The sequence below is a fragment of the Rhinichthys klamathensis genome, unplaced genomic scaffold, assembly GCF_029890125.1.
Source record: "Rhinichthys klamathensis goyatoka isolate OS25496 unplaced genomic scaffold, OSU_Roscu_1.1 h1tg000005l_1, whole genome shotgun sequence".
In the NCBI taxonomy this organism is placed as follows: Eukaryota; Metazoa; Chordata; class Actinopteri; order Cypriniformes; family Leuciscidae; genus Rhinichthys; species Rhinichthys klamathensis.
Window position 1 is genome coordinate 572,738 of NW_026606558.1, and position 16,440 is coordinate 589,177.

At 39.0% G+C, this 16,440-nt stretch overlaps 2 protein-coding genes and 2 non-coding genes across 5 annotated transcripts; 2 read left to right on the forward strand and 2 right to left on the reverse strand.

Annotated features, from left to right (window-relative positions):
• Positions 1 to 4,911: 4,911 nt before the first annotated feature.
• On the reverse strand, positions 4,912 to 4,994 carry trnal-cag (transfer RNA leucine (anticodon CAG)). The gene has a single exon. It is a non-coding gene; the product is annotated as a tRNA-Leu (tRNA).
• A 2,217-nt stretch (positions 4,995 to 7,211) lies between these two features.
• Positions 7,212 to 7,294, forward strand: trnal-cag (transfer RNA leucine (anticodon CAG)). The gene has a single exon. It is a non-coding gene; the product is annotated as a tRNA-Leu (tRNA).
• A 918-nt stretch (positions 7,295 to 8,212) lies between these two features.
• On the forward strand, positions 8,213 to 13,420 carry pllp (plasmolipin). 2 transcript variants are annotated; one of them, XM_056254303.1, is made up of 5 exons: positions 8,213 to 8,321; positions 8,358 to 8,501; positions 9,921 to 10,094; positions 10,195 to 10,302; positions 13,048 to 13,420. In XM_056254303.1, the coding sequence occupies exons 2-5, from the start codon at positions 8,370 to 8,372 to the stop codon at positions 13,153 to 13,155; spliced, it is 522 nt and encodes a 173-aa protein (XP_056110278.1). In that variant the 5' UTR covers positions 8,213 to 8,321; positions 8,358 to 8,369; the 3' UTR covers positions 13,156 to 13,420. The 2 variants fall into 2 exon arrangements, with proteins under 2 accessions (XP_056110278.1, XP_056110285.1); XM_056254310.1 differs by lacking the exon at positions 8,213 to 8,321 and having other exon boundaries at positions 8,333 to 8,501.
• Positions 13,399 to 16,405, reverse strand: arl2bp (ADP-ribosylation factor-like 2 binding protein). Its single transcript, XM_056254257.1, has 7 exons — positions 16,276 to 16,405; positions 15,930 to 15,999; positions 15,788 to 15,849; positions 15,425 to 15,531; positions 15,245 to 15,330; positions 14,579 to 14,675; positions 13,399 to 14,380 (listed from the first exon to the last, which is right to left on the reverse strand). Exons 1-7 carry the CDS (start codon positions 16,394 to 16,396, stop codon positions 14,273 to 14,275), a joined length of 651 nt encoding a protein of 216 aa, XP_056110232.1. The 5' UTR covers positions 16,397 to 16,405; the 3' UTR covers positions 13,399 to 14,272.
• Positions 16,406 to 16,440: the final 35 nt, after the last annotated feature.

Here is a 16,440-nt window from a genome sequence, read left to right on the forward strand (position 1 = left end):
AAATGCCTGACGTGTCAGATAAAGGTCAAAGAGTCATATTGCGGAAGCAACTAAAACCTGTGACATAATTTTGTGAGAAATTTCCCTACTATTTGTGGAGTTAATTAAATTCCATTAAGCTCCCTCACTGATGTTATGACAGCATTAAACTTTTAACAACTGGGAGTCACATAGATCATTAGAATTCTCTTTCCCAAAATAAAGTCATGTGTCTGCTGTATTGTCTGGAAGAACAATGACCTCTCCGGCAGTGGATTCTCACCATGCTGTGACATTACTACAGTGCTTTTTGATTACACAGGCACACAGAAGGGTCTCTGTCTTGCTTATATGATGGGAAGCAACAACACCATACCACACCTACACATAGAAAAAACATTATTTGTGCATGTGTGTGACACTGAGATGAGGAATGCCGGAAAGGGTAGTTTTCAGGAAAAAGACCCACACCACCTCTTCCACAAAGCAAGCACAAAGATTATGAACACAGATTTTTGTTGAATTTCACATTACGCTCTAACTGATGAATCATCAAAGAGTTATCGTCATACAAGTGAGGAACATACTAGTAACTCTTTGGATAAAAGCTTCTGCTAAATTAATGAATGTAAAGATAGAGGAAGGTTCAGAGGTTCAACTCGCATAGTCTAGCTACTGTAATCTGTCAGACCTCTACTGTACGGAAACCAATGCAGAGGCATTGGAACAATCTGAAAAGTGGTTGAGACAGTGAGAAATATAAATGGAGATATAAGTAAAAAAATATGTAAAAATGATTGCTAAAACCTTGTTTAAAAAATATCATTTACTTACCCTTAATGTTCCACATGATGATTTACAGTAAACGCCATGACTCTCTTTTGCCACTGACAGAATTTCCTGTTTTTCCTATAAACAATATTTTTTTTGTAGTTTTCCCATTTGAATTGAAGTTTTCAATTCTAAATGGATTTTATATTTAAGCATTACTCTTCAAGTACAAACTCATAAAGTATTAAAGTGGACCTATTATTCCCCTTTTTACAAGATGTAATATAAGTCTCAGGTGTCCCCAGAATGTGTCTGTGAAGTTTCAACTCAAAATACCCCACAGATCATTTATTATACCATCTTGTAAATGATGATTCCATCTTTGAGTGGAAAGAAAAACATTCCGTTTTCTGAGGCACACATACGAAGCACGCGCACAGAAAGCTGGAGATCAGACGGCGCGTCCCGTGATTATTAAACTAAGTTCTATTTCACGTCTTATTGTGCTTAAACTGTCAAATACACATAAGGTTATGTCAAAAACTCACAAAGTTCACATAAACACAGTCTATTATGTTTTTAACGTAAACAAGTAAATGTAAGCAAGTAAAGAAATCGCATGTGCATATTGTCCTGCATATTGCATATTGCATATTGAGCCCACATGTCCTGTGGTGCCAGAACTCCCTGCTATGTCCATGGAGACCATTCCTGAGCCTACTCTTTCTACCATCAGTCCTGCCATGGCCAAGAGGGCTGTCTTCACCTTCTACGCATTGGCCGTTCTGCAGGCATGGAGGAAGCACATGGGTTCTGCCGGTCCAGAGACGGTTCACGTCACGTCTGCCGAGCCAGAGACTGTTCACGTTACGTCTGCCGAGTCAGAGACTGTCCACGTGGAAGCTGTTCCCGAGGCCGCTGCGGAGGAAGCTGTCCCCGAGGCCGCTGCGGAGGAAGCTGTCCCCGAGGCCGCTGCGGAGGAAGCTGTCCCCGAGGCTGCTGCGGAGGAAGCTGTCCCGAGGCCGCTGCGGAGGATGCTGTCCCCGAGGCCGCTGCGGAGGAAGCTGTCCCCGAGGCCGCTGCCCAGGAAGCTGTCCCGAGGCCGCTGCGGAGGAAGCTGTCCCCGAGGCCGCTGCGGAGGAAGCTGTCCCGAGGCCGCTGCGGAGGAAGCTGTCCCCGAGGCCGCTGCGGAGGAAGCTGTCCCGAGGCCGCTGCGGAGGAAGCTGTCCCCGAGGCCGCTGCGGAGGAAGCTGTCCCGAGGCCGCTGCGGAGGATGCTGTCCCCGAGACCGCTGCGGAGGAAGCTGTCCCTGAGACCGCCAGTGCTGCCCAGGAGGGCGAGCCGGTGTCTGTTGCTGTTCCTGAGCCGGCGTCTGTTCCTGTTCCTGAGCCGGCGTCTGTTCCTGTTCCTGAGCCGGCGTCTGTTCCTGTTCCTGAGCCGGCGTCTGTTCCTGTTCCTGAGCCGGGTTCAGTTCATGTTCCTGTGCCATGGCTGCCCGAAGGACCTTCGGAATGGCAGGTTCCACCCTGGCCATCTGCACAATCTGTTCCTCACTGGTCTCCCGAATGGCAGGTTCCGCCCTGGCCATCTGCAAAGTCTGCTCCGCGCTGGTCTCCCGAATGGCAGGTTCCGCTCTGGCCACCCAAGGAGAGGTCTCTGCCCTGGCCGCCCGATGAACTGTCTGCTACGCCCTGGCCGCCCAATGGACTGTCTGTTATGCCGTGGCCGCCCGATGGACTGTCTGCTCCGCCCTGGCCGCCCAATGGACTGTCTGTTATGCCGTGGCCGCCCGATGGACTGTCTGCTCCGCCCTGGCCGCCCGATGGACTGTCTGCTCCGCCCTGGCTGGCTGCACGACCTGCTCCACCCTGGTCACCGGTTGAGCCATCCAGTCCGGTTCTTGTTCCCCTCCATGGACCTGGCCCCCCATCCCTCCCCCTAATCCTCCACCGATCCACCTTCCTCCTGGACTGTTTTTTTTTTTTTTTTTTTGGTGGAGCATCTGGTAGCTGCTCCGTAGAGAGGGGGGTAGTGTCACAGTGTCTGGTTGGGGTTCCCTGGGTGTCCACTAGAGGTCTCTATCCCTTATCGTCACCAACTCATGAACTGCAATTCCCATAATCCTTTGTCTGTACTCATCATATGATCATTGCACACAGCTGTTCCCACTCACATCGTTTGCACCTGGCTATTTATACCCTGTCTGTTTCTGTGTTCGTTGTGGATTCCTTGTTTATTGTCTTGTTGCACTTCTCTGTTCCACTCTTGATTGTTTCTTCTTTTTGGACTGTCGTTTATGGATTTTGACCTTTTGCCTGGCTGGATTGTGAGTACGGATTACCCATAGACTGTAGCAAAAATGGACAAAGCGTCTGTGACATCACCCATAGACTTTCTGAATAACGGTTTTGAGGCCGTTTATGGGGGGTATGGGCGGCGCCATCTTTTGAAAATCTTGGGAAATCCTAACCCCGCCCACCTTCTAGCCAATCCATATATGGGTAAAAGGGCGGGCTTTGTGTGAGACTGAGCCGGCCGGTGGATGCGGCTTTTCAGCCAAACAGCCTAGGCTATCTGTAACGTTACAAGATCGACTGGCAGACTAGGCTACTTTTTACAGTCTATGGCTACTACATTCACTGCAAAGCTGCTGAAGAGTACAAACCATCAAAATATATTAACACTCCAATGTGGGATATATCAGTCTATTCTTATGTTACATTTATTAATTTGGCAGATGCATTTACAGTGTTTCACACGTCAGTTATAACCATAGGTAAAGTACCTCGGACGCTAACTTATCTGAGGCGATTTAATGCTAACTGTTGCAGTGCCACTGCCCACAAACATTGATGCTAAATAGTGCTAACTAAGTGAAATAATAGTGGAATGTCACTTACCGGGAAAAATGGAGCGAAGTACTCCTACAGTGTCGGTTAGTGCAGTTTATAGCCGAGCAACTCATTTTATGTACGATATTTCAATAAAAAAGTGCAGAAAGAATACAGAGATGGTATGATGTGTTGTGTCAGATCATGGCAGAGACGTCAAATTTCAGGAATTCCACTCGGCGCAGCCCATTATCAGCTGTCAATCAAGCTGTCAATCAAAGTTAACCACGGCCTTATTTGTCATACATTTTATATCTAAATACTATCTAAACTAACGAGTTAGAAAAAAATTCACCCCCCTCACAGTTGTCAGGCACTCGGAACTTATCGAAAAATAAAATAAAAGTCCATGGGACCAACCTGTAAAAACATGAATTTATACTGTGAAAACTGACATTTTAACATGGGTTCTATGGACATTTGCTCCCTTTTGGGACCTGCCTCTAGCGGATTTTAGATGTATTGCAGTTTTTCGCACTTCCGGGTAGGCTTCATTTTTCAGATTAGAATGTTGCCGCTTGGGATTACCCTAATAAACTGCGCTTGGATCTTACCTTTTCTTGTGTGCATTACGTGACACATATTAGATCTGTGTATTAAAGTGACAGCAGCGTAATATACAGTGCCTACTGTTGTATATGCTGCTAATATGAATAAAAAAAAAGAAAAAACTTAATTTACTCACTGCTTTTGATTGAATAACTTTAGCTTCAATAAATACATTTCTTACTTGAATGTTGCTGTTAAATGTTCTGGCAAGGAGATAAAAACGGCAGACTGAGTTTAATGAAGGGAGGAGCTAAGCTAATAGGGCAGATTCTAGATAATCAGTCTTGAGTAAACAGTTAAAAAAGAATTCTTTAACATATCTTATCACTTTATCAACACAGAAACAAGCGGGAAAAAACTGTATAACTGTAAGTAATGGCTACTTTTAACACTAATAACATTCATCATTCAAATATGAAACTTTTTATTATGTAGAATACTCTTTCCTATACAAAGTTCATTGCACTCCTTGCTTTGAAACATATACAACAATTAAAAAATAATTCTTTAACATATCGTCCACTAACCTGCAACAGTTATTTGCACTGTACTGTTCTCGTTGACTCAGGTCATTTTTAGCCACTTTTCTGCAGCGGACAGATGTAAAACTTTGCTGTTGTCGTTTATTTTTGCTGGTATCTACTCTCTGTGAGGTATGAAACAGACTTTGGTCCCTGGAGAACCATCCAGTTAACCTTTTCACCACAAAAAAAAAAAAAGTTGTCAGAAGTGGGATTCGAACCCACGCCTCCAGAGGAGACTGCGACCTGAACGCAGCGCCTTAGACCGCTCGGCCATCCTGACACTCTGAACAGTGGGTACTTTTTGGCCCTCTAGTGGTGGTGACTTTATTTTTCTCATTTTTCTCTTGTTTCTTTAATGTAACGGTTAAAAACAGCCATACAATTTATATTATATCCAGCAATGTATATTATCTAGATTATATACTACATTATAGTGTTAATGTTTTTTTTTGTGTGTCCTCTGACATAGGGTGGCCATTTCTATAACACCAAATTAGATTCTCTAAATTGATTTCCAGGGGTATTTTTTACATGTATAAGGGCAAATTCTCTAACCATATTAAATGTAGGCCTATGCTTTTTTCAAGCATTTTTATTCTCTTTCATGCAAATTCTTAATTTTATTGCAATTAGAATAATAAGACACTATAGGGCTGATACCAATCGCATACATTTCAGTATCCACAAAATCCATCTTTGCAATGTATTAGTAAATGCTGAAATTAACAGTATTGTTCATTAACTCATTTAGTTAACTTGTGAAAATAAATGAAAACCCTAAAAAGTGTTAGCAATATATTTAAAGGTGCCCTAGAATGTGAAATTGAATTTATTTTGGCATAGTTAAATAACAAGATTTCAGTACATGGACATGACACACAGTGAGTCTCAGACACCATTGTTTTCTCCTTCTTACTTAAATCTCGTTTTTGAAAAACACCCCTGAAAAATAGGCGAATCTCCACATAACACCGACTGTGACGCAACAGTCGGGATCATTAATATGTACGACTCCAAGAATTTGCAAATGCCAGCCCATGTTCAATGCCAGGCGGAACTGCGCAGCCGAAGCATAGCAGTTGCTCAGTGTTTGGATGTACACAAAATTATTTTTTAGTTCCTTCATCCGAGCCTCTGAAGAAACAATGGGTTAATTTTATTTTCTCTGGAAATTTCCAAACATTTCACCGACGACGGTTTCCTCAACTTGGGCCAATACAGAGCTGGCCTCGGATCGAGCTACCAAGCAACACTTTCTGATGTGTAATTGTTCAAGTTCAAACAGGTAATCTTTCTCTCAAAATCGTTCAATACTGTTTATGCATCAGTAAGTCAAGCCAGTGACTAAAATATCAACTTCACTTCGTTTCTTTTAGTAGGATGAAAAAAACTTATTTAAATTGTGAATAAATTATATACAGAAAGCGAACAAAGAACAATCTTTACACAGAGCAAGTTTATCTGGACACTTGCCAAACTCGTTATGAATTCAATGACGCACGTTACACTGCACAACGAAGCTCTTACTGTATTTACATGATCGTGTTTGCATTGGTGAAAGCATTAGAGAGAGTGCAGAAACTGCGTTGCAATGATAAGATCTTCATTCTCGCGATCGGATCAACAGACTGTCATCTGCTTGCTCAATGCTCAGTCATCACGGCAACATTGTATGTGATGGGAATAGATCTAAATACTTTAAAAACATCTTATGATTCGTTAATCTCGATAGCTGTAATAGTAAAAACGTATAATAGCTGTAGTAAAATTATTCGAGAGAGTTTCACATGTAATACATAGCTATTTCATATGCAAGCATGTCAGCCAATCACAGCAGAGGCTGGTTACACACAGCAGACACGCCCCTTCAAACAGAGTGTTCAAATCAGAGGCTAAAATCAGACTAGGAAAAATGCCTTTTATTTCTAAATTATGACTATTTTTGACATTATAAGGGCAACCCAGGAAACATTATAAAAAAAATAAAAAAAAACATTCTAGGACACCTGCAATTGTAATAGCAGTGTAAATGCATCCAAATGCCACTTCAGTTGCTGTGCCGTTTCTGCATTGCAAAGATGGATTTTGTGGATACTGAAATGTATGTGATTGGTATCAGCCCTATAGTGTCTTATTATTCTAATTGCAATAAAATTAAGAATTTGCATGAAAGAGAATAAAAAAGCTTGAAAAAAGCATAGGCCTACATTTAATATGGTTAGAGAATTTGCCCTTATACATGTAAAAAATACCCCTGGAAATCAATTTAGAGGGAAATCTAATTTGGTGTTATAGAAATGGCCACCCTATGTCAGAGGACAAAAAAAAACAAAAACATTAACACTATAATGTAGTAGATAATCTAGATAATATACATTGCTGGATATAATATAAATTGTATGGCTGTTTTTAACCGTTACATTAAAGAAACAAGAGAAAAATGAGAAAAATAAAGTCACCACCACTAGAGGGCCAAAAAGTACCCACTGTTCAGAGTGTCAGGATGGCCGAGCGGTCTAAGGCGCTGCGTTCAGGTCGCAGTCTCCTCTGGAGGCGTGGGTTCGAATCCCACTTCTGACAACTTTTTTTTTTTTTGTGGTGAAAAGGTTAACTGGATGGTTCTTCAGGGACCAAAGTCTGTTTCATACCTCACAGAGAGTAGATACCAGCAAAAATAAACGACAAAGCTTTACATCTGTCCGCTGCAGAAAAGTGGCTAAAAATGACCTGAGTCAACGAGAACAGTACAGTGCAAATAACTGTTGCAGGTTAGTGGACGATATGTTAAAGAATTATTTTTTAATTGTTGTATATAACGTGAGTGTTTCAAAGCAAGGAGTGAATGAATTTTGTATATAGGAAAGAGTATTACACATAATAAACAGTTTCATATTTGAATGACGAATGTTATGAGTGTTAAAAGTAGCCATTACTTACAGTTATACTGTTTTTTTGTTTTGTTTTCTCCGCTTGTTTCATTTTGCATTTTGTGTGCATTGCTGTTGAGTAGCTTTCAAAAGTCATTTTGAGTCACATTCAAAGTCCACCACCATGACCATATATATACTGTGTTGTACACACATTATGTGTGTGTGTGTATATATATACGTGTGTGTGTAAAATTGTGTTAATTTGTTTTACTTGTAATACTTGTGCACATGCAACATATCCTCTTCTGTCAATGATTATGACCATTTAAGGTTTTTAACCCTTAATTGTAACTTCTATTGTTTGCTATCCTGCTGTTTCCTTTTTTATAAGAGGAAGGGAGAGGGTTCTCACTTTTATTATGCTTACTGAAGTTATTTATTACTTTGTCAAACAGATGTATCCGCCTAACTTGCATGATCACATTAAATACATTTTAGGTGTGCAAAGGTGTATGGAAAGAGAGAGAGAGAGAGAGAGAGAGAGAGAGAGAGAGAGAGAGAGAGAGAGAGAGAGAGAGAGAGAGAGAGAGAGAGAGAGAGAGAGAGAGAGAGAGAGAGAGAGAGAGAGAGAGAGCGGGCGGGCGGGTGTGAAAGAGAGAAAACTAAGTTGCTAGGTAGTGACAACACCTGCATTACCTGTTCTGGTCTGTCTCCACTCAGGTTCAGGCTTTCTTTTTTTTTCTAAAGTGACATTTTCCTATAATCAACTCTTATACTGAGAAGAAATGGCAGATTTCCCTGGTAAGGTCAGCACTCAGACCAGCTCTCAAGAACCTCAAAGAAGTTATGGAATACCATCGAGTGTTGACATGAACTTCATTAAGGGCATTCCTGGTATTCTACTTTTGGCTGAGATTGTAAGTTGGAAAACCTGTCAATTACATTTTCCATGCTTTATCATACATTGAAGTGTTTTTTACTCTGTTTTTGCTTTTCAAAACTATTTATTTCTCCCTTCATACACTCACACCCACTTTTCTACGCTGTTTCTTCATTCTTTAAAAATAATGCTGGGTTTCCAGTATGAGAAATACTGAGACGTTGTCAGTGTTGGTTGATAAAACAGAAACTAACCAGGCCCATGTACTATGGATTATGGTCATAATGTTTCATACAACTAGGATATTGTGCCAGTGTTAGATTTATTACCACACACAGTCCTGCATGCTTACACAGAGTTTGCGTAGAGGTAGATGTAATGTTTACATTTTGGTACTTGTATTAGGTGTTTTTCACTGATCTATGTCGCTGTGTTATTTAGAAACATTAAAACTAGATTCAGCTGTACATATGGACATGCCACTATCAAGACAAAGCATACAGAAAAATATTTATCTGACTATGAGCAAACATAAATGACTAATTAAATTGTACAATAAATATTTCTGAATATCAGTATTTAAGAAAATAATCATCTTATCTATCGTATCATCAATTATTGGATCAATAACCCTAATAAAATGCTTCCCTCAAAACAAATACATAACTTATGTAATCATTGTTGAATCAGTAAATATAAATGCAATAATATTAAGCTTTAGTGAATATTTGACCTGAGATGTCTGTTTTTAGTCTTTATTCTGTGGAGCAAGTCACAGTTGTTGTTTGTTGGTATCTTGTGTTAGACACAGCCTGAAATCTGAGACTTTTATCGGATGAATAATACATCATGAACTTTTGATATTCATTGTACAAATGAATGTCATTGACACCATCTGTTCATATAAAAAAATATATATTTCTGTACTTGTATTTCTTTTTTAAATGTATAACTGATTGTGAAAACATTCCTGAGGACATACATCAATACTTCCAATTCTAAATATGAGATAATATCATATAATATAAGATATCTAATGACCATCACCAGGATGATTCACACTCACGTCACTTTCATTTTAAAGGTCATGTGTTTCAGAGCATATATAGTATGTCATCAACATTAATTACAATACCTTTACGTTTAGAAAAGCCTTAGTGAAAATACTCTAAAAATGATAACTAAAGGTTTTCTTGACTTAAAGGATTAATTTCCCCCAAAATGAAAATTCTGCAATCATTTAGTCACCCTTATGTCCTTTTTGAAACATGTATGGCTTTCTTTCTTCTGTGAAACACAAAAGAAGATCATTTGGAAAAAGTTTTCATACGAAGAAAGTCAATAGGGTCCAATGCTGTTTTTAGACTCCACTGACTTTGTTGTATGGACAATAAAAAATTTAAAAAAGTGACCGTATTTTTCCTTGATGTTTAACATATGATCATCCTCTGTTCAGGTTGTTGGATTACTGGTTTGGTCGCTGATCGCCAGTACTCCATACTCCTCTGCATCTGCTTATGTCTGGGTCATGCTTGTCAGCGTGTCTCTGTGGCTTTTGAGCATCGCCCTGTTGGTTGTGCTATCGCTGAGGTTTCATCAGAGTCTACCCTCAATACCCTGGCCTTTGGTGGTGAGACTCTCTCTCGTCTCATGGAGGAGATAGCATATTTGAATCAAGACTTTGTTGATCAAATCAAGTTTGTAATCATGTCTCCCTTTCTTCCTTGTAGCTCATGGTGTTTTACTCAGTCGCAGCTGTTCTATACCTAACTGCCTTTTTGGCTAATGCTGCATCCGTTCCAAATGGGTTTTACCATGGTCATCTGGGAACTTCTGCAGTGAGTGAAAACATCTCTTGAACTCACACTCCACACGTTCACACACAATGAGCTGAAAGAGGTGTGTCTGACTGTACACTTCATACCTCATTTCTTAAGTAAAGTAAGGTGTATCTGTGAAGCACCCACTGATAACAGGTCAGGTGATTCAGATGTCAAGACCTAACAAATTACTACCGTTTAAAAGTATGGGTTAGTACGAGTTTTTTATTATTATTATTATTTAAAGAAATGAATTATCAAAGAATCATGAAAAAAAATTATTCTGGTTTCCACAAAAAAAATTAAACGGCACAACTGTTTTCACCACTGATAATAAGAAATGTTTCTTGAGCAGCAAATCAGCATATTAGAATGATTTCTGAAGGATCATGTGACTCTGAAGACTGGAGTAATGATGCTGAAAATTCAGCTTTGCTATCACATGAATAATTTCCAAATTTTAAAATATATTAAAATAAAAACATTTATTTAAAAAAAAGAATTGTAACAATGTTTTATAATATTTTTGATCAAATAAATGCAGCCTTGGTGAGCCTGAGAGACTTCTTTCAAAAACATTAAGAAATCTTATAAATAAATGTTTGAATGGCAGTTGACTGTAGATAGAGCCTTCTTAGAAAATATTGATTAAAAAATATAAGTTGCTATGCCAAAGCATCTAATCTGAAGCAAGGCCTTCAATTTAACTGTATAAAGCATGTTTCATTACTCAATACAGTATTATAGATCAATTAAAAGGCTTTTAGGAGATGGTAAAAATGTGAAACTGTCAGATGAGTTCAAAAGCAAGGTTCTGTAGAGTAGTATTTTGGTATAGTATAATAGAGTTTTATTGGGCTTTAAAAACCACATGGGCCAGAGTCTAGATTAAAATGTGCAGCAAGCACATGACAACCCCACTCTGCTCTACAGTGGAGGAGTGTAATCACAATTTATACCTCCTCCATGTGTAAAGGTTAACAGCTTAAAGAGGTGGTTAAGTATGATTTCACTTTTCTAACTTTAGTTAGTGTGACTGGGAAGGAAGATATTTGCTTTTAAAGAAAAAGACTACCGTATTTTCCGCACTATAAGGCGCACTTAAAAGCCTTTAATTTTCTCAAAAACCGACAGTGCGCCTTATAATCCGGAGCGCCTTATATATGGATGGTGAACACACGTTCACCAAGACGGGGAGACAGCGCCGAGCGACTTACGCCACTATCTGCCAATGGATCGTGGATGCCTGGGCTGATATATCAGTCTCATCTGTGATCCGAGCTTTCACGAAGGCAGCAATAATCTCTTTATTCAGCCGGCTTCACATACCCGTATTTACTTCCTGTTTTCGGCCGAAGTCCACAGTAGTTGATTGTCGAGTTCGCGCGAGCGCGATCAAACCTCCTCCGTGTGTTCAACATCTGATTCGGATGAACTATGCATTTGAGCTGATATTCTCAGAACACCACACAGCACCGTCATCGGCTGACAGCTGACAGTCTGAGTCTCCACTGTTGCTTAGTTACCAATGATCGCGCGCGCCCACTCGACAATCACCTACTGTGGACTTCGACCGAAAACAGGAAGAAAATACGGGTATGTGAGCTGGCTGAATAAACATCATTTTTATTCATATCTTTCACATTTACTGCAGTCAGATTCACCGTGTTCACTCACATGGCTGTGCACTTGTAATGACACATTAAGGTTGTTAAGAGGCTAAAAGCCGGTTTAAAACTTGTCCCGTTTAAGTCAACAGGGTGCAAATTTTTAAAAGAGGATAACACGGTGTAGGCAACACCGGTTTTTGTCGTTGTTATCTGTACTGACAGCACTCCCAATTTACAAAAAATGAGCTCAATGTTAAAATTGACCGGAGTTTTCCTTTAACGTTTGAACAACGTTACCATGGGAGTGAACGGAGTTGTCAGAACGCTTAATGAAGTTTGACTTTATCGGACTGTTTTGTTGACATTTTTTGACATCTAGTGGATGCATAACGCAAACCCAGTCAAACGTTGGACTGCAGTATCTTATGCGCCTTATAATCCGGTGCGCCCTATATATGAAAAAGGTTCTAAAATAGGTCATTCATTGAAGGTGCGCCTTATAATCCGGTGCGCCGTATAGTGCGGAAAATACGGTACAACAAACGGCTGGTAGGGACTACACGACATTCCTCCCGGGTTAGTGACATCACCAACCCTAAAATGTACATAAACCCGCCCCCAGGAGCGATATTTTTTCTCCCAGGATGGTGGGGGAAGGTACCGCCTTTTTTGCCTCTGATTGGCTTGAAGGGCTCTCCTCCGATTGGTTATTTGATTTGGGTTAGTGTGTGTGTGTGTGATGGGTAGGTTTAGGGCTCGGGTTAGTGTGTGTGTGTGTGTGTGTGTGTGTGTGTAGGTTTAGGGCTCGGGTTAGTGTGTGTGATGGGTAGGTTTAGAGGTTGTATGTGTGTAGTGTGTGTGTGTATATGTATAACTTCTCAGTTCTCATCTGAAGAGATGACGTTTCACGGCCACATCAAATAACCAATCGGAGGAGAGCCCTTCTAGCCAATCAGAGGCGAAAAAAGCGGTACCTTCCCTTACCATCCTGGGGAAAAAAATATTACAATACAATAAAGGTCATTCGGGTCCAAAACATTGGACCCTATTAACTTTTTTTTAAAATATATTCTTTTGTGAACTACATCCATATTATACTTGAGTAAAATTTGTAAGATCTTCATCATTTTTATTCATATATTTCTTCTTGCAGTTCTTTGCCATAGTGGTGACCCTGTTATATGCAGCAAGCAGCTACTTTGCCTATTTGGGCTGGAGGGGTGAAGGGCAAAACGCAGCGGGGAGTACAGTGCCTGTGTAGACCACCCTCTGATTAACACTGTCATACTCCATGTGAGGACACTTACAAGAGGATAATACTCAGATGATTTGGTATTGCTGAAAATCCTCTTCAGGAACGTCGGACAACCCTTCAGAATAACGGTGCCCAGCATAATTGCTAGATGGTTTGTAACATGGACAAGGTTCTTGCAATATTGTACAGTTATGCTTGAGAACGAAATTGATTCATTGTTTTGAGAATAAAAATGTTTTGATAAAATACGATTAAAGAAATTTTTTATTTATTTCTTCCATACACAGGCTCAAATATTTCTATATATACAAATAATAAACAAATGTACACAATTACGCAACATTCATCTAGTAGGAACAACACATTCTATGTAAACAAGGGAGCAAAAAAGCTGAAATTTGCACTGTATACATCAACAAAACTTATTATTTTAAAAAGCTCACTTTCACAATGTATGAGAGAAATCCAAAACATGGACTCAAAATCACATTAAAAAGCATGGAAAAACTATGAGATTATTTGCATTGTTTCTTGTATAAACATATATTTTTTTAACAATGTAATATTTCACCTGGGGAAACTTCAAGCCTTGTGCATGTTAAAAAGGGGTTTTCAGAACTGTTGTCATATCAGGCACATTGTATAATACTTTTTTAATGAAAAGCCCTTTTTGATTGTCAAGTGAAAGGAATTATTTTGGTATCTAATGATATATAAAATGGAGGGGTTCTTGCGTGAAAGTATGCAATGGCAGCTTTGAGATGTTGAGGCTCATTAAAACTTTCTACAACTTTCTACATCAACTTGGTCAGAAACGGAAATAGTGTTTTGCTGCACTGTAGGCCAAAACAAGATATGAAGAACTAATCCAGACTGAGTGGATTTAGTGATTTAGTGTCAGATCATGAGAATACTGTTAGAAGAGTCTCATTGAATGAGCTGACGGTTAACCTGAATCTTACGTTTAAACGTGAACCTAAATTAAACAAAGATTGTCGTCTGTCAGTTTAGTATTAACAATGTTTGTTTTGGGATGAGTCGGAAAGGAAGTTTCGATGTATATTCATCTTTTTAAAGGGGAGAAATAATTGTTCATCTACATGAAATCCCCATTTTCAATGGTTCAGCTCGATTGTGAGGCCATGCTGGAGGTCAGAGGTGAAGCTGAAGCAGAATTTAATGACTTCACTACCAGTCCAGTACTAAGGTCCAATCCTCTACCCTCCTTTTCCTATAACAAGAAGATTGGGAAAATGAGTTTCTGCCACAGACTACTGGCACATTTATAGGTTTTGTTCATGGTAGTAGAAAAGTAGGCCAAAGTGAACTAAGCAGAACAGCTTTTCTCTTAACTGTAGAAGAATCTGAATAAACATTATAAATCCTATATTTTGAAGTTTAAAGAAAAGAACAGATTTTTTTTACTTACTGCTCTGTAATCAATGAACATCTCTTTAAAGGCCATAAAGTCAGTGAAAGTGAGCAGCATGTCAAGTATGTCACCTGACACTTCATCTTTGTGCTGTCTAATTGGGGAAAAAAGAGGATTACAAATCAACAGATAAAAGTCACCATTAAGGAATAATTTTCAATGTAAACACCTCCATCTAGTGGTAAATTATGTGTATAACAATAACACATTTTAAACCAGGGTTTTTTAAACTGGGGTCCAGGGGGCCGCAAAAACAGTGTATATATATAAAAATAAGATAAAACAAAATAAATAAATAATAATGGATTTTTTTTTTTTATAAAGAATAATTTTTTTTTTTTAATAAATAATACATCTATCTGTCCAGTACTATTGTGAAAAGGAAAAAGTAATGATGTAAAGTAATAGAAGCTAAATATTTTTTCCAAATATTATTTTATACATATGTGTAATATAATTTTTTATAGTACAAACTGGGTCTTTATACTTGAAAATATATAGCTGCCTTCTAAATTTTAGGATGGGGGTCCCTCACATTACATGATCATATTTAGGGGCACATGGCATCTAAAAGACTGAAACCCCCATCTGACTTAGACTGGGTTGCTCTTGTAAGCCTGAGGATTATACTCAGGTTTAGAACAGCTGGTGAATTCGCCATACTTAAGTGAATGGGTGAAGGAATCCATGTTGAATCCAGGAATTCGCTCTACCAACTGCTGTTCTAGATGCTTTTCTAGAATTTCAATCTGAAATCGCAAAAAAATCATAAATGACAGTTTAGTATTTCCATCTCAACAAGGGTCACAAATGTGTGATATAAAAACTCAAAGTATCACGTACATATTCATTAAATATAGGTGTATAGCTGAGCTTATTCTCCTCAGACTCATCAAACTCAAGGTAATATTTCTCCATGAAAGACTGCTGAAGATATTGGAATTCATCCTCTGTGGAGAAAATGTGTTAGTTACAACTTGGTGAATTTCATGATAACTAGGTCATATTTCACCCAAACCCATAATAATACAAATAAATGACATTAAAACAAATTATATTAAGCATATTTTCCACATAAATTGACTGGGACATGTTTTTGACAGATATGTAATAAGAATCACCCTTGTTAAAGATGAATTCTACTAGATTATATTCATGATTTAAAGTTATGGTCATAAGTGATTTAATAAAATAATAGATGAATACCCATAATTATGTCCTCGATGTTCCCAATTACCATGTCAAATTCTGCATCAGCATCTGATGATCTGAAGGGACAAAATATTATGGATGTGTAAATTTGATAAAGCTACTTGCATTTTCACAGAAAACAATCTTTATAACTCACTTTGAAACAGCAAAGTCCTCTTCTTCCAAATTCTGCATGTCAACTATGTTCTCGATGCCACTCAGCAGATCTTTTGGGTTTCAAAGAAAGTTGAGATAAAGAAGTGTAAATAACGTTACAAAAACCACAGCTAGAATTTTAAATATCCGGCGAACAGTCGCGACAGATATGATGGCAATCATGAAACTAACGTTAGTCTGACAGATTTCAGTAAGCTAGCTGGTTGTAGAACAGGTGCATGGCGGACGCACTGCAGCTTTAAAGACGCCAGTGCACAATCAAACGGGAGATACAGTCGATTATTTTCAATTCGCACGTTTATGAATATTTTAAAACAATTAATCACCTGTCTCTTGAGGATCCATCATAAATCGCCCTAACGTTCTTCCTGAAGTCGCTGCTGCCACGGCAACGGGAGAACGCGTACTTGTTCGAAATGTTTCCGGTAGAAACAACTTTCCTTTCATTTAGTTCCGCCTCGTTGAGTCACAGGACAACCCAACACCAGAAA